Source organism: Suricata suricatta, chromosome 10 (genome assembly GCF_006229205.1).
Source record: "Suricata suricatta isolate VVHF042 chromosome 10, meerkat_22Aug2017_6uvM2_HiC, whole genome shotgun sequence".
Classification (NCBI taxonomy): Eukaryota; Metazoa; Chordata; class Mammalia; order Carnivora; family Herpestidae; genus Suricata; species Suricata suricatta.
The window spans coordinates 59,798,506-59,815,973 of record NC_043709.1 but is presented as its reverse complement, the minus strand read 5'-3'; the positions used below and the strand labels follow the sequence as shown (position 1 = coordinate 59,815,973).

The window sequence follows — 17,468 nt, the reverse complement described above, 5'->3', positions numbered from 1 at the left end:
AAATAACCTCTTCTCGCCATTTCCCCGTCCCTCCAGAGCCTGCTCCCCTCCCCCTCCTCCACCTTTATTCGCACAAATGAATGTGGCTGGGCTGGCTCAGAGCCTGGCCCTGCATCTTAATGGGGCGGTGAGCTCACAAGATGGATTTAGCTGGGGGTTTTATGGTTGCCGCGGCGACAGGAGAATGCTTTGGTTTTCTTTCCCCCTTCCTCTGCAGGATTTTAAGGAGGAGGGAGGGTGGGGGAGCCCTCCTCTGCACTGCAGTTTCGAAGGGTCTCCTTAGTCACCTCTACAGCTCTTAAGATGGGCCTGCAATTCCAGGAGCAAGAGAGACCACATTAGGACCTCAGGACAGGATGAGGGAAGGAAGGTGCTGGGAGTGGGAAGAGCCTCTCCAGCATCAAGTCATGAAACCGAGTGGTCCAGTCTTGCCTGCTGTCTGCTGTGGGGCACCTGTGCCCAGAATCCCCCTCAGCAGGTAGAAAAAAAAATGCTTGGGCTCTCACCTCTGTAGTCCTGCATTGGAAGTTGGGGTTCAGGGGGCTGGACGAGGGCTAAGGATCTTTGTTTTCACCTAAGGTAGGGAGGAAGCAGTGTCCAGCCTTACCATCCTAATCTATCTACTTACCACCCAGCACTGACCCTGGCTGGGGGAAGGCATGTCCATGTGAGCATTGAGGGGTTGCTGATCAGTGACAGTGTGGAGAATGGAGTTGTATCTCAACTCGAGATTCTCTGAGCTGGTTTCACAGCCTGGCCTCCTCTGAACTTTTCCTGCCTTCTCTGTTTCCCACGAGGAATGTAACTCCGGTGCCCTGGCCTGCCCTGGCCTACCCCATCCCTTGGCCAGCGATTTCCTTTCAGGACTATGAGCAAACCCTTCTCCAGCTCTGACTAAAGCAGAGACTGGGGACCGGGGTCTGATTATTTCCCTCCACTGGTCTCAGTTTGTTTCTGGGTCTCTTGTTTTGTAAGCGTTCCCTTCTTCCCCCAGGGAACCCTGGGAAGCCCCTCCTCCCCTCTCCCCTTCCTCCCCTTTGGCTGGGAAAGTGACTAAGGCCTGAACAGTGCCAGACACCTGCCTGCCAGATGTGGCGATTCCCCATTCTTCTTTCCCCGCCTCCCCGAATGTCTACCCTTTACCCACCCCACTGAGCTCAGGCAGAGGGAGCCCCCCACAGGGTGATTTAGTGCTGCAGCCCCTCTTCCTCAAGTGCCCCCCTCCAGCTTCTCTCCCTTCCCCTGGTGCCCATGCCCCTCCCTTTTTTATCCGTCCTACAGATGGCTTCCTGGTACAGACGCCTCCTCCTCCAACCACCCTAGGGTGCTGGCTTGTTTAAGCCCCAGCTCCCGGTCTAGAGGACAAATGGGTGGGGCAGAGGTGACTGGCCTCTCTTTCACCCATGGGAGAGTACATCAGCAGGGCTGAAGACAGTGGCAGCCACAGCTGATGTCACTGGTGGGGAGGGGAGGTGTTAGGGAAGGGGTGGGTGAGTGGAGAGGGAACCAGCAATCCAAGACTGTCAGGAGGGGAAAATAGGTCTGTGAGACCTTCTCAGGTAGGTGAGAGAATCCAGGACTGTGGCTGCCTGGTGGACATCACATCCTTGTTTCTCTGGCAGGGTCTCCGGATCTAGTTGCTGGATCTGTGTGGCGTGATGACTCAGTAGATGCCCCGCAGCTCCTCCCATTCAGACTGACCCCAAATACACTTAAAGGGAATTGTTAGTCCTTGCCCCACTCTTTCAGTGTTTGCCCTTCGGTGTCTTTCCTCTTTTCCATCTCATTTCACTTTTCCTCCCTTACTTGAGCTTCTCTACTGGTCATCTGGCTTCCCTGTGCCCCCTTCCACCCATACCCTAGTACAATATGGTCCCAGACCTCCCACCAAAGGAGGCACTTGTTCAGAGCCCCTTTTCTCCTTCCCATCACTCTGAGGCTCTGGGGTGGCAGGGAGGTAGTGGGGAATGGCTGGGATGAATAGCAGCAGAGGCAGGACAGAGAGAGAGTCCAAGGAAATAGGAGAGGGGGAGTAAGAGACACACAAGTGGAGAGGAAAGCGATTGAGAGACAAAGAGGCAGAGGCTGAGAGGTCGCAGAAAGCCACCCCTGGGAGAGTGAGAGAAACTGACACAAGGAAGGAGCAGAGAAAAAGAATGGAGAGATGGAGACAGGAAAGTCACAGCAAGAGAAGACAGCTGGGGAGGGGCCAGCCAAGGGGCAGGCTGGCTCTCCTGGGCTCCCTCATGCTGATGGGCCATAAATCTTGGGTGTGTGCGCGCATGTGTGCGCATGTGTGTCTGTCTGTCTGTCTCGGTGTGTGAGTGCACAGCACATTTGTCTAGGGGTCTGTGGTGGGGAGAGGTTCTCGTTCACCCATTTCTTTCAGCAGCCTCCTTATTTCAGGAACCCCACCCCAACCCCCATCTCCCAGTATTTCTGATTTCCCAGGGGCCATTCCCAAGGTACTTCCACATCTTAAGAATCCTGGCTATCGTACTCAGAATGCTGGCCTGCTGGAATGTGTAGTTGGGATTTGTAGAATCAAGAGGCCTCATCCCCTCGCTGCCCACCCCCAGTGCCTGCTCACCAGCTGCTCCTGTCCATCTTCTCCTCCCACTCTCCTTGTGTCTCTAGCCCCTCCACTCTGACCCCTCCCCCAGCCTCTGACCCCCCAGCCGCCTGGGGCCCTGGCTTGGAGGGGAGACAAAGACAGGATTTATCATCAGGACAGAGAAGCAGCCAGAGACCAGGGCTGAGGCCAGTGGCTGACCTCCCTGGGATGGGAGGGAGTGCTTGGCCAGATGCTGGGAGGCTGGAAGCCTGGGTTCCAGTGGCATGGGCTCGCAACCCCCAACCTTTCTCACTCCAGCCTGGCTCTCTCCCTTGTCCCTGAAGAGTTAGGAAAAAGAGAGAGGATGGCCTTGAGGTGATTTTAGGCCTCTGAAGGAAAACCTGGGGAGAAGGAAGAGATGAGATTGACATCTTAGGTTCATTCTCTTATGGATACCAAGGAAGGAAGATTTGGAAACCAGGAAATGGTCGTTTGCAGGACTAGAAAGGAGTTCAGGTTTACCACTGCAGCAGATGAGATGGAGAGGGACTTTCTCTAATATAGAAGGACTTCTCCAGAAGTCCAAGGCCCTGATTTGCCAGTAGAGAGATAACGGTCATTCCAGGTCCTGAAAGATGGCAGATATGGTCTTACCTGAAAGTAATGGAAGACATGGAATTCTCAAGGGTTATTAGCTCCAACCCCTCTGAGCAGCCCATGCTCCCTGAGATCCCCAACTGCCTCCTGAGAGGTGTGGAGAGGAGCTGGACCCTGCCTTTACAATAAATAGACTATTGGCCCGAAATTGTCTCTCCTCAGCAGGCAGGGTGTGTGGTCAAGGAGAGAGAATGGCATGATCCAGGAGTTTCCGAGAAACCAGCCCATATATCTTTCTGTGGACAGCTCCTGCAGCTCCCCTAGCTGCCCTTGGAGGCCCACTGACCCCTCTAGCATCTCGGTGTCAGAGGGCTCCACAAACCCAACTCTGAAGCTCTCACACCCGTTCAGACGCCTGGCACCCAATATCCTACTTCCTGCCTTTACCCTACTGCCCTGGGAGAAGGCTGCTAGAGTCATCTCCAAGTAAGAAGAGGATGGAAGAGAAACTGAGGCAACTGGGAGCTTCCAGCCTACTGGCCTCTCAGTGCAAGCCCACCACCTGGTCTCTGGTGAAGGAGACCTTCATGTGGTTTCCTTCTATAAGCTGAAGTCACTCCCTCAATTCCTGTAGAAAGCCAGAGATTTGGAAATTTTAGTGGTAAATGGTCAGGATTGGGAGAGGACAAAAGAATTGGGGTGGGGGATGGAGCAGGTTAAGGAAAAAAACAGGAAAAGGGAAAAGAGAGCATCTCGTTTTTCCTCACTCCCCCTTCCCCCAATTGAGAAGGCAGATTTACAGCCTCAGTTTGGTTGGAGGGGGGTGGTGAGCATAAGGAAGACAGATCTGCAGTTCTGCCCTCTGAGTGTCTGGGTACTTAGCTTTAACTCCCCCATTAGCATCAATCCCCATCTTGCTGCCCATCCGTCTTCTGACATCAGCTCCTTCCCCTTTTTGTAGCCCAGGCTTTCTGACCCTAAGTGGCTCTTAAAGGGCCAGTCTAGACCCTTCTCTCCCTCCCTTTTCCCACTCCAGGCAGCCTTCTAGCATGTGCTCTTTTGTGCATGCCCTGTGGCCATCCTTACTAAAGCCACAGTGGACAGAGGGCACAGTGAGTGTGTGTGGGGGGGGGGCACTTCTTCCCCAGCTCTCAGTTCTCTTTAGATCTTACCCGCCCGCCATATCGCTGACCGCTATCTTTGTTCACTACTTACTCAAGCCCTGAGTAAGCCTTCTGGCTGGGCTGGGGGCTCACAAACACATGGTTCTTGGAGCTAAGGGCTGGAGAAGGTATATGGATCACAGGAAGATCCTCTCCCTCCCTCATTTCCTGGAGGCCCAGGGCAGGGAGTATCAAGAACTACTGGCTGTTTTTAATTCTCAGCCAGCAGTGGGGGTGGACAGGTTGGGGGCTAAGACTTCTAGGAGATGCCCTGAGCCCCACATTCCTAGCCTCCTTTCTCAGGGACCCAGGCTGTGGTCTGGGGTGGGGGATGGAGGATTTCAAATCTTCCTCTCCCTCTGATGGAGATGACTTGCCAGAGAAACCTGCCTCTGAATTTCCTGGCTCCTTTCCTCTATTTCTCAGCAACTGAGCTTAGGGGGGCAGAGGGGAACCTGGCTTCTCCCCATCTCTCTCCGTCTTCTGCAGAAATGCTGTAACTGCCCTCCAGGGGCTATAAGAATGCCAGGATACTTGGAAAGTTCCTCCCGCATCTGCCTTCAATCCTTTCTGCTGCAGAGATCTGCAGTCCTCTGAGGGGCTCTCCAGGGCAGTCCAGACCCCCTTCCTGATATCTGAAACCCATTCCCCACCTCCCTCAGCGCTCCTTTCTCTGGCTCAGGATGAGAAGGAATTGGAGGGTGGGGGCCTTGGGAAAGTGGCCACGCTAAAAATAGGAGCCCCCAGCTGCACCCCCCTCCGTGGCCCCTTATTTATCACCTTCCAAACCTCACTCTCAAAGAAGCATAAATATTCCTAATTCCTGAAGGCCAGCCCTGAACTCATAAATTTCACTGGGGAGGTGGGCAAGGGGGAGGAGTGAGGTATAGGGGAAGGGAAGCCCACCGCAGCCTTGAGGTAGAGCACCTCCTGGGGCGGGGCAATGGACTTGCTCGCCCCCACCTCCCCACCCCCCTGCCCCCAAGCGCCTATGGGTCGTCCTGGAGAGGAGTAGGCAGAGTAGGCGTTGTTTCTCTCAGGAGTTCCTCTGGGGATTTCGTCTTTTCTCACTACACTCCACCGCCCCCCCCCCTATAGACACCACCTTTAGTTCTCTCTTTCCCATCCTTTCCCCTTTTCTTCCCCATTACTTTCCAGTTCTCTTTCCCTGTGCCTCTCTCTCACCTCTCTTTTGCTCCTCTTAGCCTCTTCCTCTTCAGAGCTATTGTCTGAAGGGAAATTTCAGACTCTTATTCAGCAGTCTGGATAGTGAGGTTTGAACATAAGTCTCTCAGTTCCCGGATTCCGCGCCCCCCCAATCCCCCCGCTGCAGCCCATTTGCCCCTTCAAAGGCGCGCTTTCTTTTCAGCCCCTCCTTTCTTCTCCTCTGATTCCCTTCTTTCTGTCCCTCAGTCTCCCCTTTCTCCTCAGCCTTCCTCTTATTCCCGTCACTCCTTTCATCCCCTCAGTTTCCCCTTCGCTCTTCAGTTCATTCTCTGTTCCTCCTCAATCTTCTCTCCCTACTCTACTCACCCCACCGCTACCCCTCAGATTCGCCCCCGCCCATATTTACTCCTCCAGACCCCATCCTCTGCTTGGGATCCCACCACCACCACACCCCAATTCTCCTCCCGAGGGATGAAAGAAAAGGGAGGAGGGGGCTTAAGGAACAGGTACAGTGAGTGCGGTTTCTCGAGGGGAGGGAGAGAGGGGAGCAAGAAGAGGAGAGGGAGACGGAAGCTTTGGCGAGGGGAGGGGCATCCTGACTCCCCCCCAGCTGCGCCCCCCCTTCCCCGAAGTCACTGAGCCATAAATCAGGGCCAAGCCTGTTTGGCCAATGGCGGAGTGACTCGTAAATCGGCCTGTCAAGCTCAGCCAATGAGAGGAGGCGTTAAATCAAGTCCTGTCAGCGCTTGGCCAATGAGAAGCCCTGGGCTGATCATAAATCTGCCCGTGAGAGACAGCGAAAGAGAGAGAGTGTGCGAGCGAGCAAGAGCTGCTCGGGCGGGGGACTGAGGAGGGGGCGCGGGGCGAGCGGGGCGAGCGGGGAGGGGCTGGAGGGAGAGGGGGAGGGGGGAGAGAGGAGTTTCGGAGGAAAAAAGGCGATAACGGAGGTACACGAGACAGAGACAGCCTACAGGAGAGACGGACAGATGGAGAGAGACAAAGAGAAACAGTGAGAGATAGCGTCAGAAAGTCAGCGATAGAGCTCGGACTCGCGCGGGAGACTGACAGAGATAAAGAGACAAAGAGAGACACTGACTCTCACTCATGCGGGTCCCCAAATGCATACATTTCCCCGAGACACACGTGAGCGCTGCACCACGAAGGAGCTCGTGCGTGGACCCAGACGCGCGACGCACGCCCGCATGAGAAAGCCTGAGAGACAGCTTGCTTTTTCTTCCGCCTCTTTCTCCTCACTAAGTTGTTTATTGAAATTAGAAGCGGGGGCGGGGGGGGGGGGGGGCGTCGAGGGTGAGAGAGGAGGGGGTTGTTTTCCTGCTAAGATATGGCCTCTCTGGTCTCAGACTCCAGGGTTTCATCCTGTGTCCTGCGAGTCATATTTTTCCAGCGACTGATAATTGGGAAGTCCCTCCTTAGGTCTAACTTCAATCTCGGTTGCTGCTCCTTTCTCCTTGCAAAAGCTTTTTAATTGCCTTCAAGGAATATGAAAAGTGAACCCTTTTACAGACCTTCAGAGAATTGCCAGATTCCAGAATCTTAGAAGGGTTGAGCAGGAAGGACTTTTAGGAATTATCTAGTAACCTGATTCTCATTTTAGAAAGGCAGCTGTCCTGTAGTGGTTAGACATGTGAACTGAAGTGAGAGGCTGCCCTCAAATCATGGTCATATCACTTACCAGATAGACACATTTCTTAAACTATTTGTGCTTCAATGTCTTCATTTGTAAGAATGAGACTGTAATAGATAATGGTAAACTTTATAAGAATTACATGAAATAATACATTTATGGGGTTTAGGACAGCATTGGGCACATGGTAAGACTGCATGCCACTCCCAACTTTGTACACACGATAGAACCTGTGGTTCAGATGGTCCAGGGTCCTGCTCAAATTATTTTGTTTTTCTATTTTTTTAAACATTTTTTCATTTTTGAGAGACTGTGAGTGGGGGAGGGACAGAAAGCGTGGGAGACACAGAATCTGAAGCAGGCTCCAGGCTCTGAGCTGTCAGCACAGAACCTGACGTGGGGCTTGAACTCACGAACCTGGAGATGAAGTCGGATGCTTAACCGACTGAGCCATCCAGGCGCCCCTCAAATTCACAGAGCCGATTATCAGAGAGCCTTGACAGAACCCTTGTCTCTACACCCCCACGCTGATGTTCTTTGTTGGTCCTGCTGTTCACCCCACCTGTCCAGGCCCCTGCCTCAGTGTCCTGAACTTGACTTCGTTTTTAGGCCACTGTGATTTTTGTGGAAGATGAACTCTTAGAAGCACATGTTCTGGATTAGGACACAGGATTCCTGGGACTTGGTAGTGTGTTGAATGGAAGGACATTGATCTGTTCCCCCTTGACTATGGTTCTTTCTGCCCTTGTCTGCATCTCTCTCGACTTCACTTCGTGGCCATTCCAACCATGGATTTGGGAGCAGGGAGGGGACAGCATGTAGCCAAAGCAGCATTACTGTCAATCAACATGACTCTTACATTCCAATGCTTGCATAGTGCCCACCCTGCTCCCTCCATTTCCAACCACATAGATAATAAATATCTCATGAATAATCCTAAATGTGTAATTCTTTACTTTTCCCCCTAAGCTTTGGGCAAAAGAAAGGGGTGCGGAGCTCTGGGTCTTCGCCCTTGCTGGTTGGGTGGGAGGTGATCTGTGGTCTCCCAGTCCCTCTGACACCTTCTGTCCTCAACACCAACAAGAAACACAGAGAACCAGCGTCACCTGGTGGCCACAGGTGCTTTCTTTACATTCACACGTGTGCCTGACTGGGGTGACAGGATGTTGGTCAGGCTGGAGGAAGCGAATATGGTCTCTCCTGAGCTGGACTGCAGAGCCCTCTTAACTAGAGTCTCTGTTCTGCTGTCATTACCCAGGATGACAAGAACAAGTCTGGGGAAAGTGAGGGGCCAGGACTTCAGTTGATTGAGGTCTGGCTGGTGTGACAACTAGGGCAGCTAGAACCCCTCTCTGCCATTGCCTCAGCTAAGCTCAGTTCATTTCCACGGAGCTGGGAGCCCTCTTCCATGACCGTTCTCTTTGGATAGGGCAAGGGCCCGGGGGCTGGGCTCACTGGAGGGGCTCTCAAAGCTGGATTACGAAGCCATTCTGAGCTAAGTAAACCTGTTCTCGGGGATTGGGGGGTTGGGGGCGCCAATCTGGGTAGCAGTGGTTAGGGACAGGACCCACTTCTAGGAAGTGAAACAAGAAGACAGGTGGATCCTCTTAAACCATCTACATGATTTATACCTGGAGACCCTTCAGCTGAAGGCTGTGCCCTAGGCCCACTGCTTCCCCACCCTGCTGTGACCCAGATTACCCAAACTCTCAACTGTTAGGTCCAGCTGCACACAGGTCCTGGCCTATTATTCCCCTAAGACCACACCTGAGTACTAAAAGGATAGAATTCATTTATTAATAATTAAGAAAGCACCTCGGGCAGCCTAGAGCTGAAGCCTTGATCAAGGGATGGAGAAGCCTGGTTTGGGGGTGGGGGGAAGTTGTCTGTGAAGATCTTACTTTCATCCCCTCCCCTACCAGCTGGCCACTTTAGTTCTGTGAAGACTGGAGTAGACAGTCCTGGATCCTGGTGACTGGGGGACACAGTTCTAACGGAGCCTCCGGAAACTCTGGGGCCCTCGTTTTAGGATGGAGCCATAGGCTTGGCGGAACTGACGGTTCATGGCTGCATAGAGCACAGGGTTGATGCAAGCATTGAGCCAGGTGAGGTTGGCAGCGAGCATGTGGAGAACGCGAGGAGCGTGGACCCTGGCGTCCAGGATGTTGAGCAGCAAGAAGGGGATATAGCTCAGGGCAAAGCAGAGGAACACGGCGAAACACATCCGAGTCACTTTCCCAAACTCTGATGGGGAGTCTTGAGTTCTTTGGGCTCTTTTAGTTGGCCTGGTCTTGGCAGGTGCCTCTGGAGGGCTTTTCTCTGCCTCCTGCTGAGCCGCCTCCCTGCTGTGCTGGTTCTCCACTTCTGATGAGTCCCCTTCCAGGGTCTGGGTGGTAGCAGCACTGGCTGGCTCAGAGGAAACCCCCTCACTGGGCATTCCAGGTGCCAGCCCACTGTCCAGCTCCTGGAAGCGACCAGGGACAGCCTCCTCTGCCCCAGCCACATGGTTGGAGCGGATACTTGACTGCTTGTACTGATCCAGCGCCTGTGCCGCTCGCTTCACTTGCCGGTGGATGAGCCAATAGAAGACACCGACGCTGCTGAGCCCAAGCACAAAGTAGATGCCCATGAGGATGGTGGTGTAGGGCCGGCCTCGGATTCGGTCAAAGCTGCACGTGCAGACGACAGGCACCAAGATATAGATACGCCAGAGGGGGACGAAGCTGGCCACCCCTACCACCCAGGTACTCCCCAGGGCCAGTGCTATCCCCTTGGCACTGAAGACTTGGGGAAAGAGCTTAGGGTGGGCGATGAGGAGGTAGCGTGCCAGGGCAATAAGGCAGAGGGTAAGGATGGAGACAGAGTTGGATGCAAAGAGGAGGAGTCCAAAGACCCTACAGAAGGTGGCGCCAGTGCGCCAGTGCAGGTGGAGGTAGGTGTCCACAGAGAAGGGCTGGAGGAGGGTGCAGTACAACAGATCGGCCACGGTGAGGTTGGCGATGAGCAGGTTGAAGCGGGTACGGAGCTTGGGCTGGATGGCCAAGGCCAGCAGGGTGAGCACGTTGCCCACGGTGCCAGTCACGGCCACCACCACCCCCCAGCTAACTGCAACATAACGATAGCCCAGTACAGACTCATGGTAGCAGGAGAAGTTGGCTTCAGAGGTGTTCCACATGACGGAGGCTAAAGAGGAGAGTGTCAGGGAAAGGAGGAGTCAGAAGCTAGCCTTGAACTTAGATCTCTTGGGAAGTTCTGGGGCCCTGGACACCTGATTTTTCACAAGCTTGCCAGCCTCCTGAGCCATTCCCAGGCGTCTTCATCCCCAACCTTTCCTTCTTCATCCTCCACCCTCTCCTTAGGCTCTCTTGGTCCTTTCCAATTCTCAAGGATTCCCCCCAAATTCTTATCTAAATATATTTCGGTGTCTTCCCACTCCAAACTCCAGGCCTCTTCAACATCCATCCAGATATGCTCAGTCACCTTAGTGCCCTCTGACTTTTTAATTTTTTCTCTCTCCCCTAAGACCACCCAGGGAAGTCCTTATCTCTATTCAGGATGCTACGGGTCCCCTTGCCCTTGTCTGCCCCCACTCCCCACAGGTCTCAGGTCTTTCATTTTATTTTGTTTTGTTGTTATCACCAGGTGAGGAGACGGAGAAAGTAAAAGTACACTCCACAAAAATACTCACCGAGTCTCCCAGCCTTCAATTCTCACTCCAGTGGAAGAAGTCGAACTCCCTTGCACCGTCTTTTCTGGTGGACAGTCAGGCTTCAAGACAGTCGTGTGTCTCCTATTATACTAGACTGAACGGATAAGAAACTCCCCAGTTACTCAACCTCAGCCACTTCCTCCCTTATCTCCTCCAGTCCCACTCATTTTGCTTTGGCTAGTGCAATCTGGGCTTCTCTGTTGAAAATCCCCTACTACTTACATCAAAGCTGTTTCGTTCCTTCCTAAAGATGCAAGTTGTTTCTTTCCCCTCTGTGCGTAGCAGGACACCCCTAAGTTCGTTGCCAAGAATTGTCTGGACATGGAGACAGGCCATCAGAATATCTGGGCCACTTCTCTAGGGGCCAAGTTCCAGGAGCAATTCTGGACACCCCAGAAGCTTTGCGTTTGTTAGGAAGGATCATTGCCTTTCTTCTCTTTGGGACTCAGAGATGATTCAAATCAGGGGGGCCCATGTGACACCCTAACACATCTGATGAAAGGAGCCAGATGAACAAAGGTGAGAAAAGAAGCATCCAGGATTCTGGCTTCATTCCCCACAGGAAAACAGGCCACTGTTCATTCATTCATTCATTCATCTGGATGCGTCTGGGTGGCTCAGTCTGTTAAGCATCTGACTTCAACTCAGGTCATGATCTCACAGTTGGTGAATTTGAGCCCCATATCAGACTCTGTGCTGACAGCCAGGGCCTGGAGTCTGCTTCAGATTCTGTGTCTCCCTCTCTCTGCCCCTCCCCTGCTCACACTCTGTCTCTGTCTCTCAAAAATAAATAAGTACTAAAAAAAAAATTCATTCATTCATCTGTTCACTCAACAAACACGTGCTGACTGCCTACTGTGCACAAGACTCTGAGATAGACACTAGAGATATCAGAAAGTATGACACGTGGGCTTGCACATGGTCTAGGAAGGGATACAGATATGTAGATATACAAATGCTTAATTGATTCTCTAAAATAGGGGTCAGCGAACTTCGGCTTATGGACCAAATCTGGGCCATCATCAGTTTTTTTTTTCATTCGTTCATTTGGTTTTTAAGTAAGCTCTATATGCCCAGTATGCCCAGTGTGGAGCTTGAATTCATGACCCCTGAGATGAAGAGTTGCATGCTCTATTGGCTAAGCCAGCCAGGCGCCCCCATATCTGTTTTTTTTTAAATGTTTATTTATTTACTTTTTTTGAGAGAGAGAGAAAGAGAGAGAATCCCAAGCAGGCCCCCTGCTGTCTGCGCAGAGCCCAACACAGGGCTCAACCCCATGGACTGTGAGATCATGACCTGAACTGAAATCAAGAGTCAAGATGCTTAACCGACTGAGCCCCCCACAAAGCCCCCCACCCCGCCATCTGTTTTTGTATGGGCCATGAACCAAGAACGGGTTTTTCCATTTTTAGATGGTTACATTTTAAATGACTATATAAGTACCTGCATAATACCTTCCCTCAGTTTTGCCTCTTGGCCTGCACAACCTATAATATTTACTGTCTGGTCCTTTAAGGAAAAGTTTACCGACCTTTATTCTAGAGTGCAGCAGCAGCTTAGAGAAAAGGAGCGAAATAGCTAAGGAGAAGGTCAGGAAAAGGTTCACAGAGATCTGGGCTGAGTTTTTGAGTGATGAGTAGGACATTTGAGGCAAAGGGAACAGGATGCAGAGAGTCGCAGAGGTTTAGGTAGAGGTGAACAAAGCCTGGGAGGGGGGAGCCACAGAGACATCCTGGACCAGGGCGCAGGGCAGGGGTGGAGGGGCTGGGGTTTATCCTGGAGGCCACAGAGAGGTTTGCACTCCAATAGCCGTGAGTAAGGAGTGAAAGCATGCTGGCCAGAAGTGAGAGAGATCAGTAAAGGGGCACCGGTTCAGACAAGAGGGAGGCAGGGCCTGCACTGGGGTCAAGGCTGGCTTCACGGACATGCCATATATGTGATTGCACAGGGCCCTGCGCTTACAAGGGGCTGGGGTTGGCTTGACGCTTCGCACTGTCTTAAGATCCATTGTTTTAAAATCTTTAAAAAAATTTTTTTAAACGTTTATTCATTAAAAAATTTTTTTTAATGTTTTATTTATTTCTGATACAGAAAGAGACAGAGCATGAGAGGCGGAGGGGCAGAGAGAGGAGACACAGAACTGGAAGCAGGCTCCAGGCTCTAAGCTAGACGTCAGCACAGAGCCTGATGCGGGGCTCAAACCCACGAATGTGAGATCTGACCTGAGCCGAAGTCGGAGGCTTAACTGACTGAGCCACCCAGGTGCCCCCCGTTTATTCATTTTTGAGGCAGAGAGCGAGCATGAGTGGAGGTGGGGCAGAGAGAGAGGGAGACACAGAATCCCAAGCAGGCTCTGAGCTGACAGCACAGAGCCCAACACAAGGCCCAAACCCACCAACCGGGAGGTCATGACCTGAGCCGAAGTTGGGCACTTAACCGACTGAGCCACCCAGGCGCCCCTCATGATTTCAGTTTTAAGCCAGGCTAGAGGTGTGGATCTCAGCCCTCCTCATTCTAGTTTCTTCTAGCCTCTATCTCTTCCCACATGTGATCCAGCCCCTGCTCTTCCCTACCCTCTCTCTTATAGGACTGCTCTTGCCTCTTGAACTTCTGCATTTCCAGTTTCTACCCCCCTTTTTTTTTTGAGCTGGATGACCTGAAAAAACAAAAAACAAAAACCTCACCATCCTTAAACTTGTTGGATTCGATTTCTAAACCAACAGTGAACTCCCACCCCCAACTTCACAGATGACAAACCCACCCCAATTTCCCTTTCCTTCCTCTTTTTAAAAATATTTTTAGAGTTTATTTATTTTAAAAAATGTTTATCCATTTATTTTGAAGAAAGAGAGAAAGAGCGAGCAAACAGGGGAGGGGCAGAGGGAGACAGAGAATCCTAAACGGGCTCCATGCACAGAGCCCACTGCAGGGCTCTGTCTCACAAACCCTGAGATCAGGGCCTGAGCTGAAATCAAGAGTCAGATGCATGCTTGGGGTGCTTGGGTGGCTCAATAAGTTAAGCAACTCACTTCGGCTCAGGTCGACTTAGGCTTAGCTCAGGATCTCACAGTTTGTGAGTTCAAGCCCCACATCGGGCTCTCTGCTGTCAATACAGAGCCTGCTATGGCTTCTCTGCTCTCGCCTGCCCACCCTTCCCCCGTTGGTTCTAAATAAATAAATACATAAATAAATAAACTTAAAAAAATTTAAAAACAGTTGGATGCTTAACCAACTTAGCCACCCAGGTGCCCCTATTTTATTTATGTTGAGAAAGAAAGAGAGAGAGTGTGTGGGGGAAGGGCCGAGAGAGAAGGAGAGAGAGCGAGAATGTTAAGCAGGCTCCAAATAAAGGAGAGATCAAGACCTGAGCTGCAAGGGAGACACTTAACTGACTCAGCCCCTCCCTTTCCTTCCTCTTTAACAATCTTTATTTCACCTTCCCTCCTCCTGTCCTCTGAAAAACTGGAAGTAGGTGGAGAGGGGGAAGTGAGCAAAGGAGATGCAATTCAGGGGGACCCTTGGGAAGAGGCTCTGGTCTGGCCTTTTTTTTTTTTTCTTTGTTGCCACCCAGCAGGGCTAGAGGGAAAGGGTCACAGAGTCAATCCGTTCTTGGGAGTGTGATTGAACTGAATTCTGGACATAACAAAGAACACCTTCCCCCACATCATGTGAGAGGCTGCTGAACAGAGTGTGATTCTCTGTCCCAGAGACCATTAGGGGACCAGAGGAGAAGGTGTTCTAGCATTTCTGCATATCTGTAAATGGCATAGTCCCAGTTCTTTATTTTTGGAACATGAAAGCTCAATGAACTTTTAAGAGACCCAAATCATTTTGCATATGGGGAAACTGAGGTCCAGAGACGGGAAGGACTAACTCAAGGTCACTATATGGGTGCCTAGAGCTCAGATTCCTAGTCCCTGCCCCAACTTCTTCCCATGCCTTGTGTGTTCCCGGCGTGGGTTTCCCAACAGAGGGACAAAAGCCTGGCTTCTTTCCTTTGTCTGAGGCTGAATCTAGACTTGTTTCCCAGAATCTCCACACACATGTGCCACAGGAGCATCTTAGTCTAAGGGAGACTCCCGTTTCCGTGTCGTTGGCGCCGCCTAGTGGTGGAGTTGTGGAACAGTCTCAACAGCTATGGCTACAGTCCGAGACCTGGACTAGAAATGATTCCCCAGGGCCCAAGTTTACATTTGATCTGGGCGGGAGTCGGGGTGAGTGGGATTGGGAGCCTCTGCTCGCTTTCCACAAGTTTTGGATCTTGCCTTCTCCCACCCCCGTCTTTTCGTACCCTTCCTTCTGGCTTTTTATCCCGTGTACCGGTCTCCTTCACCGTGCAAACATATCTCCAGTTGAATAGCTCCCATATCGGCGGGCAAAGATTGAGAGTCTGAGTCTGGGGGACGGAGGGCAACGAATTCAGACTTTATTGTCAGGGAGAAGGAAAAGGGAAGACGAGGGTGGGGGGCCGGGGTTGCTACATTGTCAGGCAGAAAGAGTTGGTGGGGACGGAAAGGCCAGTGGGGGCCCGTCCCCCTCCCGTGTCGGCTGCTAGAAGGGCTGACGATACGGAAACCACAGAGGGGTTGGGGGGGGGAGGTCACGCCCCCGCCCGAGTTGTGCAGTGGAGGTGTCTGGTGGGAGGGACAGCCATGAGGTCTAGGAGCTGGGACAGGGAAGGCTACAGACTCAGCGAATCCTGCGGAAAGGGGAGGGGCGGGGGCGAGGCTACTATTGCTTTTTGCTCACAGTTTTGCGGAAGGCGAGGCGGGGGTGGGCTCGGACTGGACACCCCTTGCCCCCCTCGGTACCCCTTGGGCGATGGGTGCTGGTGAAAAGAATGGAATACAGACTGGGGAGGAAGAAGGTGAGGGAAGGGTCTGTAGGGGCATCTACTTGGTCCCACCCAAGTGCCAGAGATGCCCCCAAGTGCTGCCCCTTATGATGGGCCCAGCTAGACCTGGGCCTGGGGCATGGTGCGGGGCGGGCACAGTGAGGTTGCAGGCGGTAAAACCAAAGTGCTTCTGAGGGACCCAGGATCCCGCCTGCTCCCCCCCCCCCTGCGGAGGATGGGGGTGTTCACGGAAGCGCTTCAGTTTGGGGGCAGGGGCCGGAGTCCCAGAGTCCGCTTATTGCCAAGAAAAATCCACTTCTGCCCCCCGGACTCCGACCATGGCTTGTGAACCCCGTTTTGTGCTAGGTTTGGGGGGGAAGGGCTGATGGACATGGCTTTTGGGAGGGGGGGTGTCTCCAAGGGGGCTCGGGGGTGAGACGGCCCCCCCTTTTCTAGGGGAGAGGGAAGGGCAGGGGGCGGGGTTCCCTGAGATCTGGGGTGTTCCCCCCTTCTGAAGCCCCCCTCCCCCGCTACCCCTCCCCTTTCCTGGAACCCCGTACCTCGGGGTGGGGGGGAAGGAGAGAGAGAGATCATTCAGGGAGTGCCGGGAATAGGGGCAGGCTTGGAGCCCGGAGGCCTGGGTCCCGGCTGGAGGTGGGGGGCGGGTTGAATGGGAGGGGGTTCGGGGTTCAGGTCAGTAGGGGGAGAAGAGGATGGGTCCGTGCGCAGTTCGGATGGGCCCGGGGGCCGGGTGGAGCAGGGGGTGGGTGATCGGCGGTCCCTGGAGAAGAGGTGCGGCTGGGGCCGGGCGCAGGGACAGCGGGGAGCCTGCTGCCGCTGCCATCACCGCAGCCACCGCCAGGGGGCTGGGTAGCAGGCCTCCCGCCAGGGACTTGGGCAGCTCCTTGGAGAAAGTCAGAGTGCCCTGCAGCGGGGACCGGGGCGGGGAGAGGGAGACCCAGCAGTCATTACGCGGCCCGCAAACCCCGCCCCTCCCCAGGCCGGCCCGCGTCCCCTTCTCCCCCCAGCTCCAGTCCTCCCAGCTCCGGTCCCCCTATTGCCGAATTCTCCAGAGTCCAGGCCTCACCGCCAGCTCCCCCGCGCCTCTAGGTTTCTTGTGACGGCTCAGTAGCGGGTTGGGCTTCCCAGCCACGCCATCTCGGTGCCGCCGGCTGGAAATGTGCTGCGGGGGGGTAGGGAGGGGCAGTGGGTAAGGGGCTGTGAGCCACCCGGAAAGGAGCAACTGACAAGCTGGTAGGCACACGCGAAATACCTGGCTCTGCCCCTTCTGTGGTCCCAAGGAGAGGGCCTGAAAGACCCACCCTCAACCAAGCTCCCAGTTCTCGAGTAGAGCTCCCTAAAATTCCTGGAAAAGGCCTTGGACCCACCTGTTTCAGTTGGACCTCCGAGTTGACCTTGACATTGCAGATCTCACAGTGGAAGGTTCGGTCCTGGGCAGGGGCCTCTGGTTCCCCAGGAGTGGGAGGCCCCAGACGAGGGTAAGCTTTGATGGGGCCCAGCCCACTTCTGGCCTCCAGAATTGTCTTGTGCTTAGTACCTGGAGCCCACAGAGGGCAGAAGGTAAGGGGTGGAGGAAAAATTCTCCAGACCTATTAGGCAGCAAATACCCACATTCCCAATTAAAATAGGGGGAAGCCTCAAGTGGGGGGGGCTTACAAGCCCTTTGAGACACCCCCAAACACAAGGTAGGTCAGGCAGGGGAGAGTCATAGGTCAAGAAGTTAAGCAGAGGGGAAACTGAAGTAAGTGGCTAAGGGCGGGGGGGGGGGGGGGGGGGGA

At 53.4% G+C, this 17,468-nt stretch overlaps 2 protein-coding genes and 1 long non-coding RNA gene across 3 annotated transcripts in view; 1 reads left to right on the top strand and 2 right to left on the bottom strand.

The window, feature by feature from the left end:
- The first annotated feature begins 83 nt into the window (after positions 1 to 83).
- On the top strand, positions 84 to 1,722 carry LOC115303388. The gene is made up of 2 exons (XR_003914015.1): positions 84 to 478; positions 1,623 to 1,722. It is a non-coding gene; the product is annotated as an uncharacterized LOC115303388 (long non-coding RNA).
- A 7,176-nt stretch (positions 1,723 to 8,898) lies between these two features.
- Positions 8,899 to 10,923, bottom strand: GPR84 (G protein-coupled receptor 84). Its single transcript, XM_029954075.1, has 2 exons — positions 10,815 to 10,923; positions 8,899 to 10,309 (listed from the first exon to the last, which is right to left on the bottom strand). Exon 2 carries the CDS (start codon positions 10,299 to 10,301, stop codon positions 9,117 to 9,119), a length of 1,185 nt encoding a protein of 394 aa, XP_029809935.1. The 5' UTR covers positions 10,302 to 10,309; positions 10,815 to 10,923; the 3' UTR covers positions 8,899 to 9,116.
- Positions 10,924 to 15,232: 4,309 nt separating this feature from the next.
- ZNF385A (zinc finger protein 385A) overlaps positions 15,233 to 17,468 on the bottom strand; it is a 21,081-nt gene continuing 18,845 nt past the window's right edge. The window contains 3 exon segments of the mRNA XM_029953557.1: positions 15,233 to 16,594; positions 16,757 to 16,852; positions 17,058 to 17,298. Coding sequence (XP_029809417.1) covers positions 16,364 to 16,594; positions 16,757 to 16,852; positions 17,058 to 17,298 — 568 coding nt within the window. The 3' untranslated portion in view covers positions 15,233 to 16,363.

Bases quoted from the DNA above. Each gene is read 5' to 3' on its own strand.
- GPR84 (XM_029954075.1), bottom strand. From the start codon at position 10,301: ATGTGGAACACCTCTGAAGCCAACTTCTCCTGCTACCATGAGTCTGTA.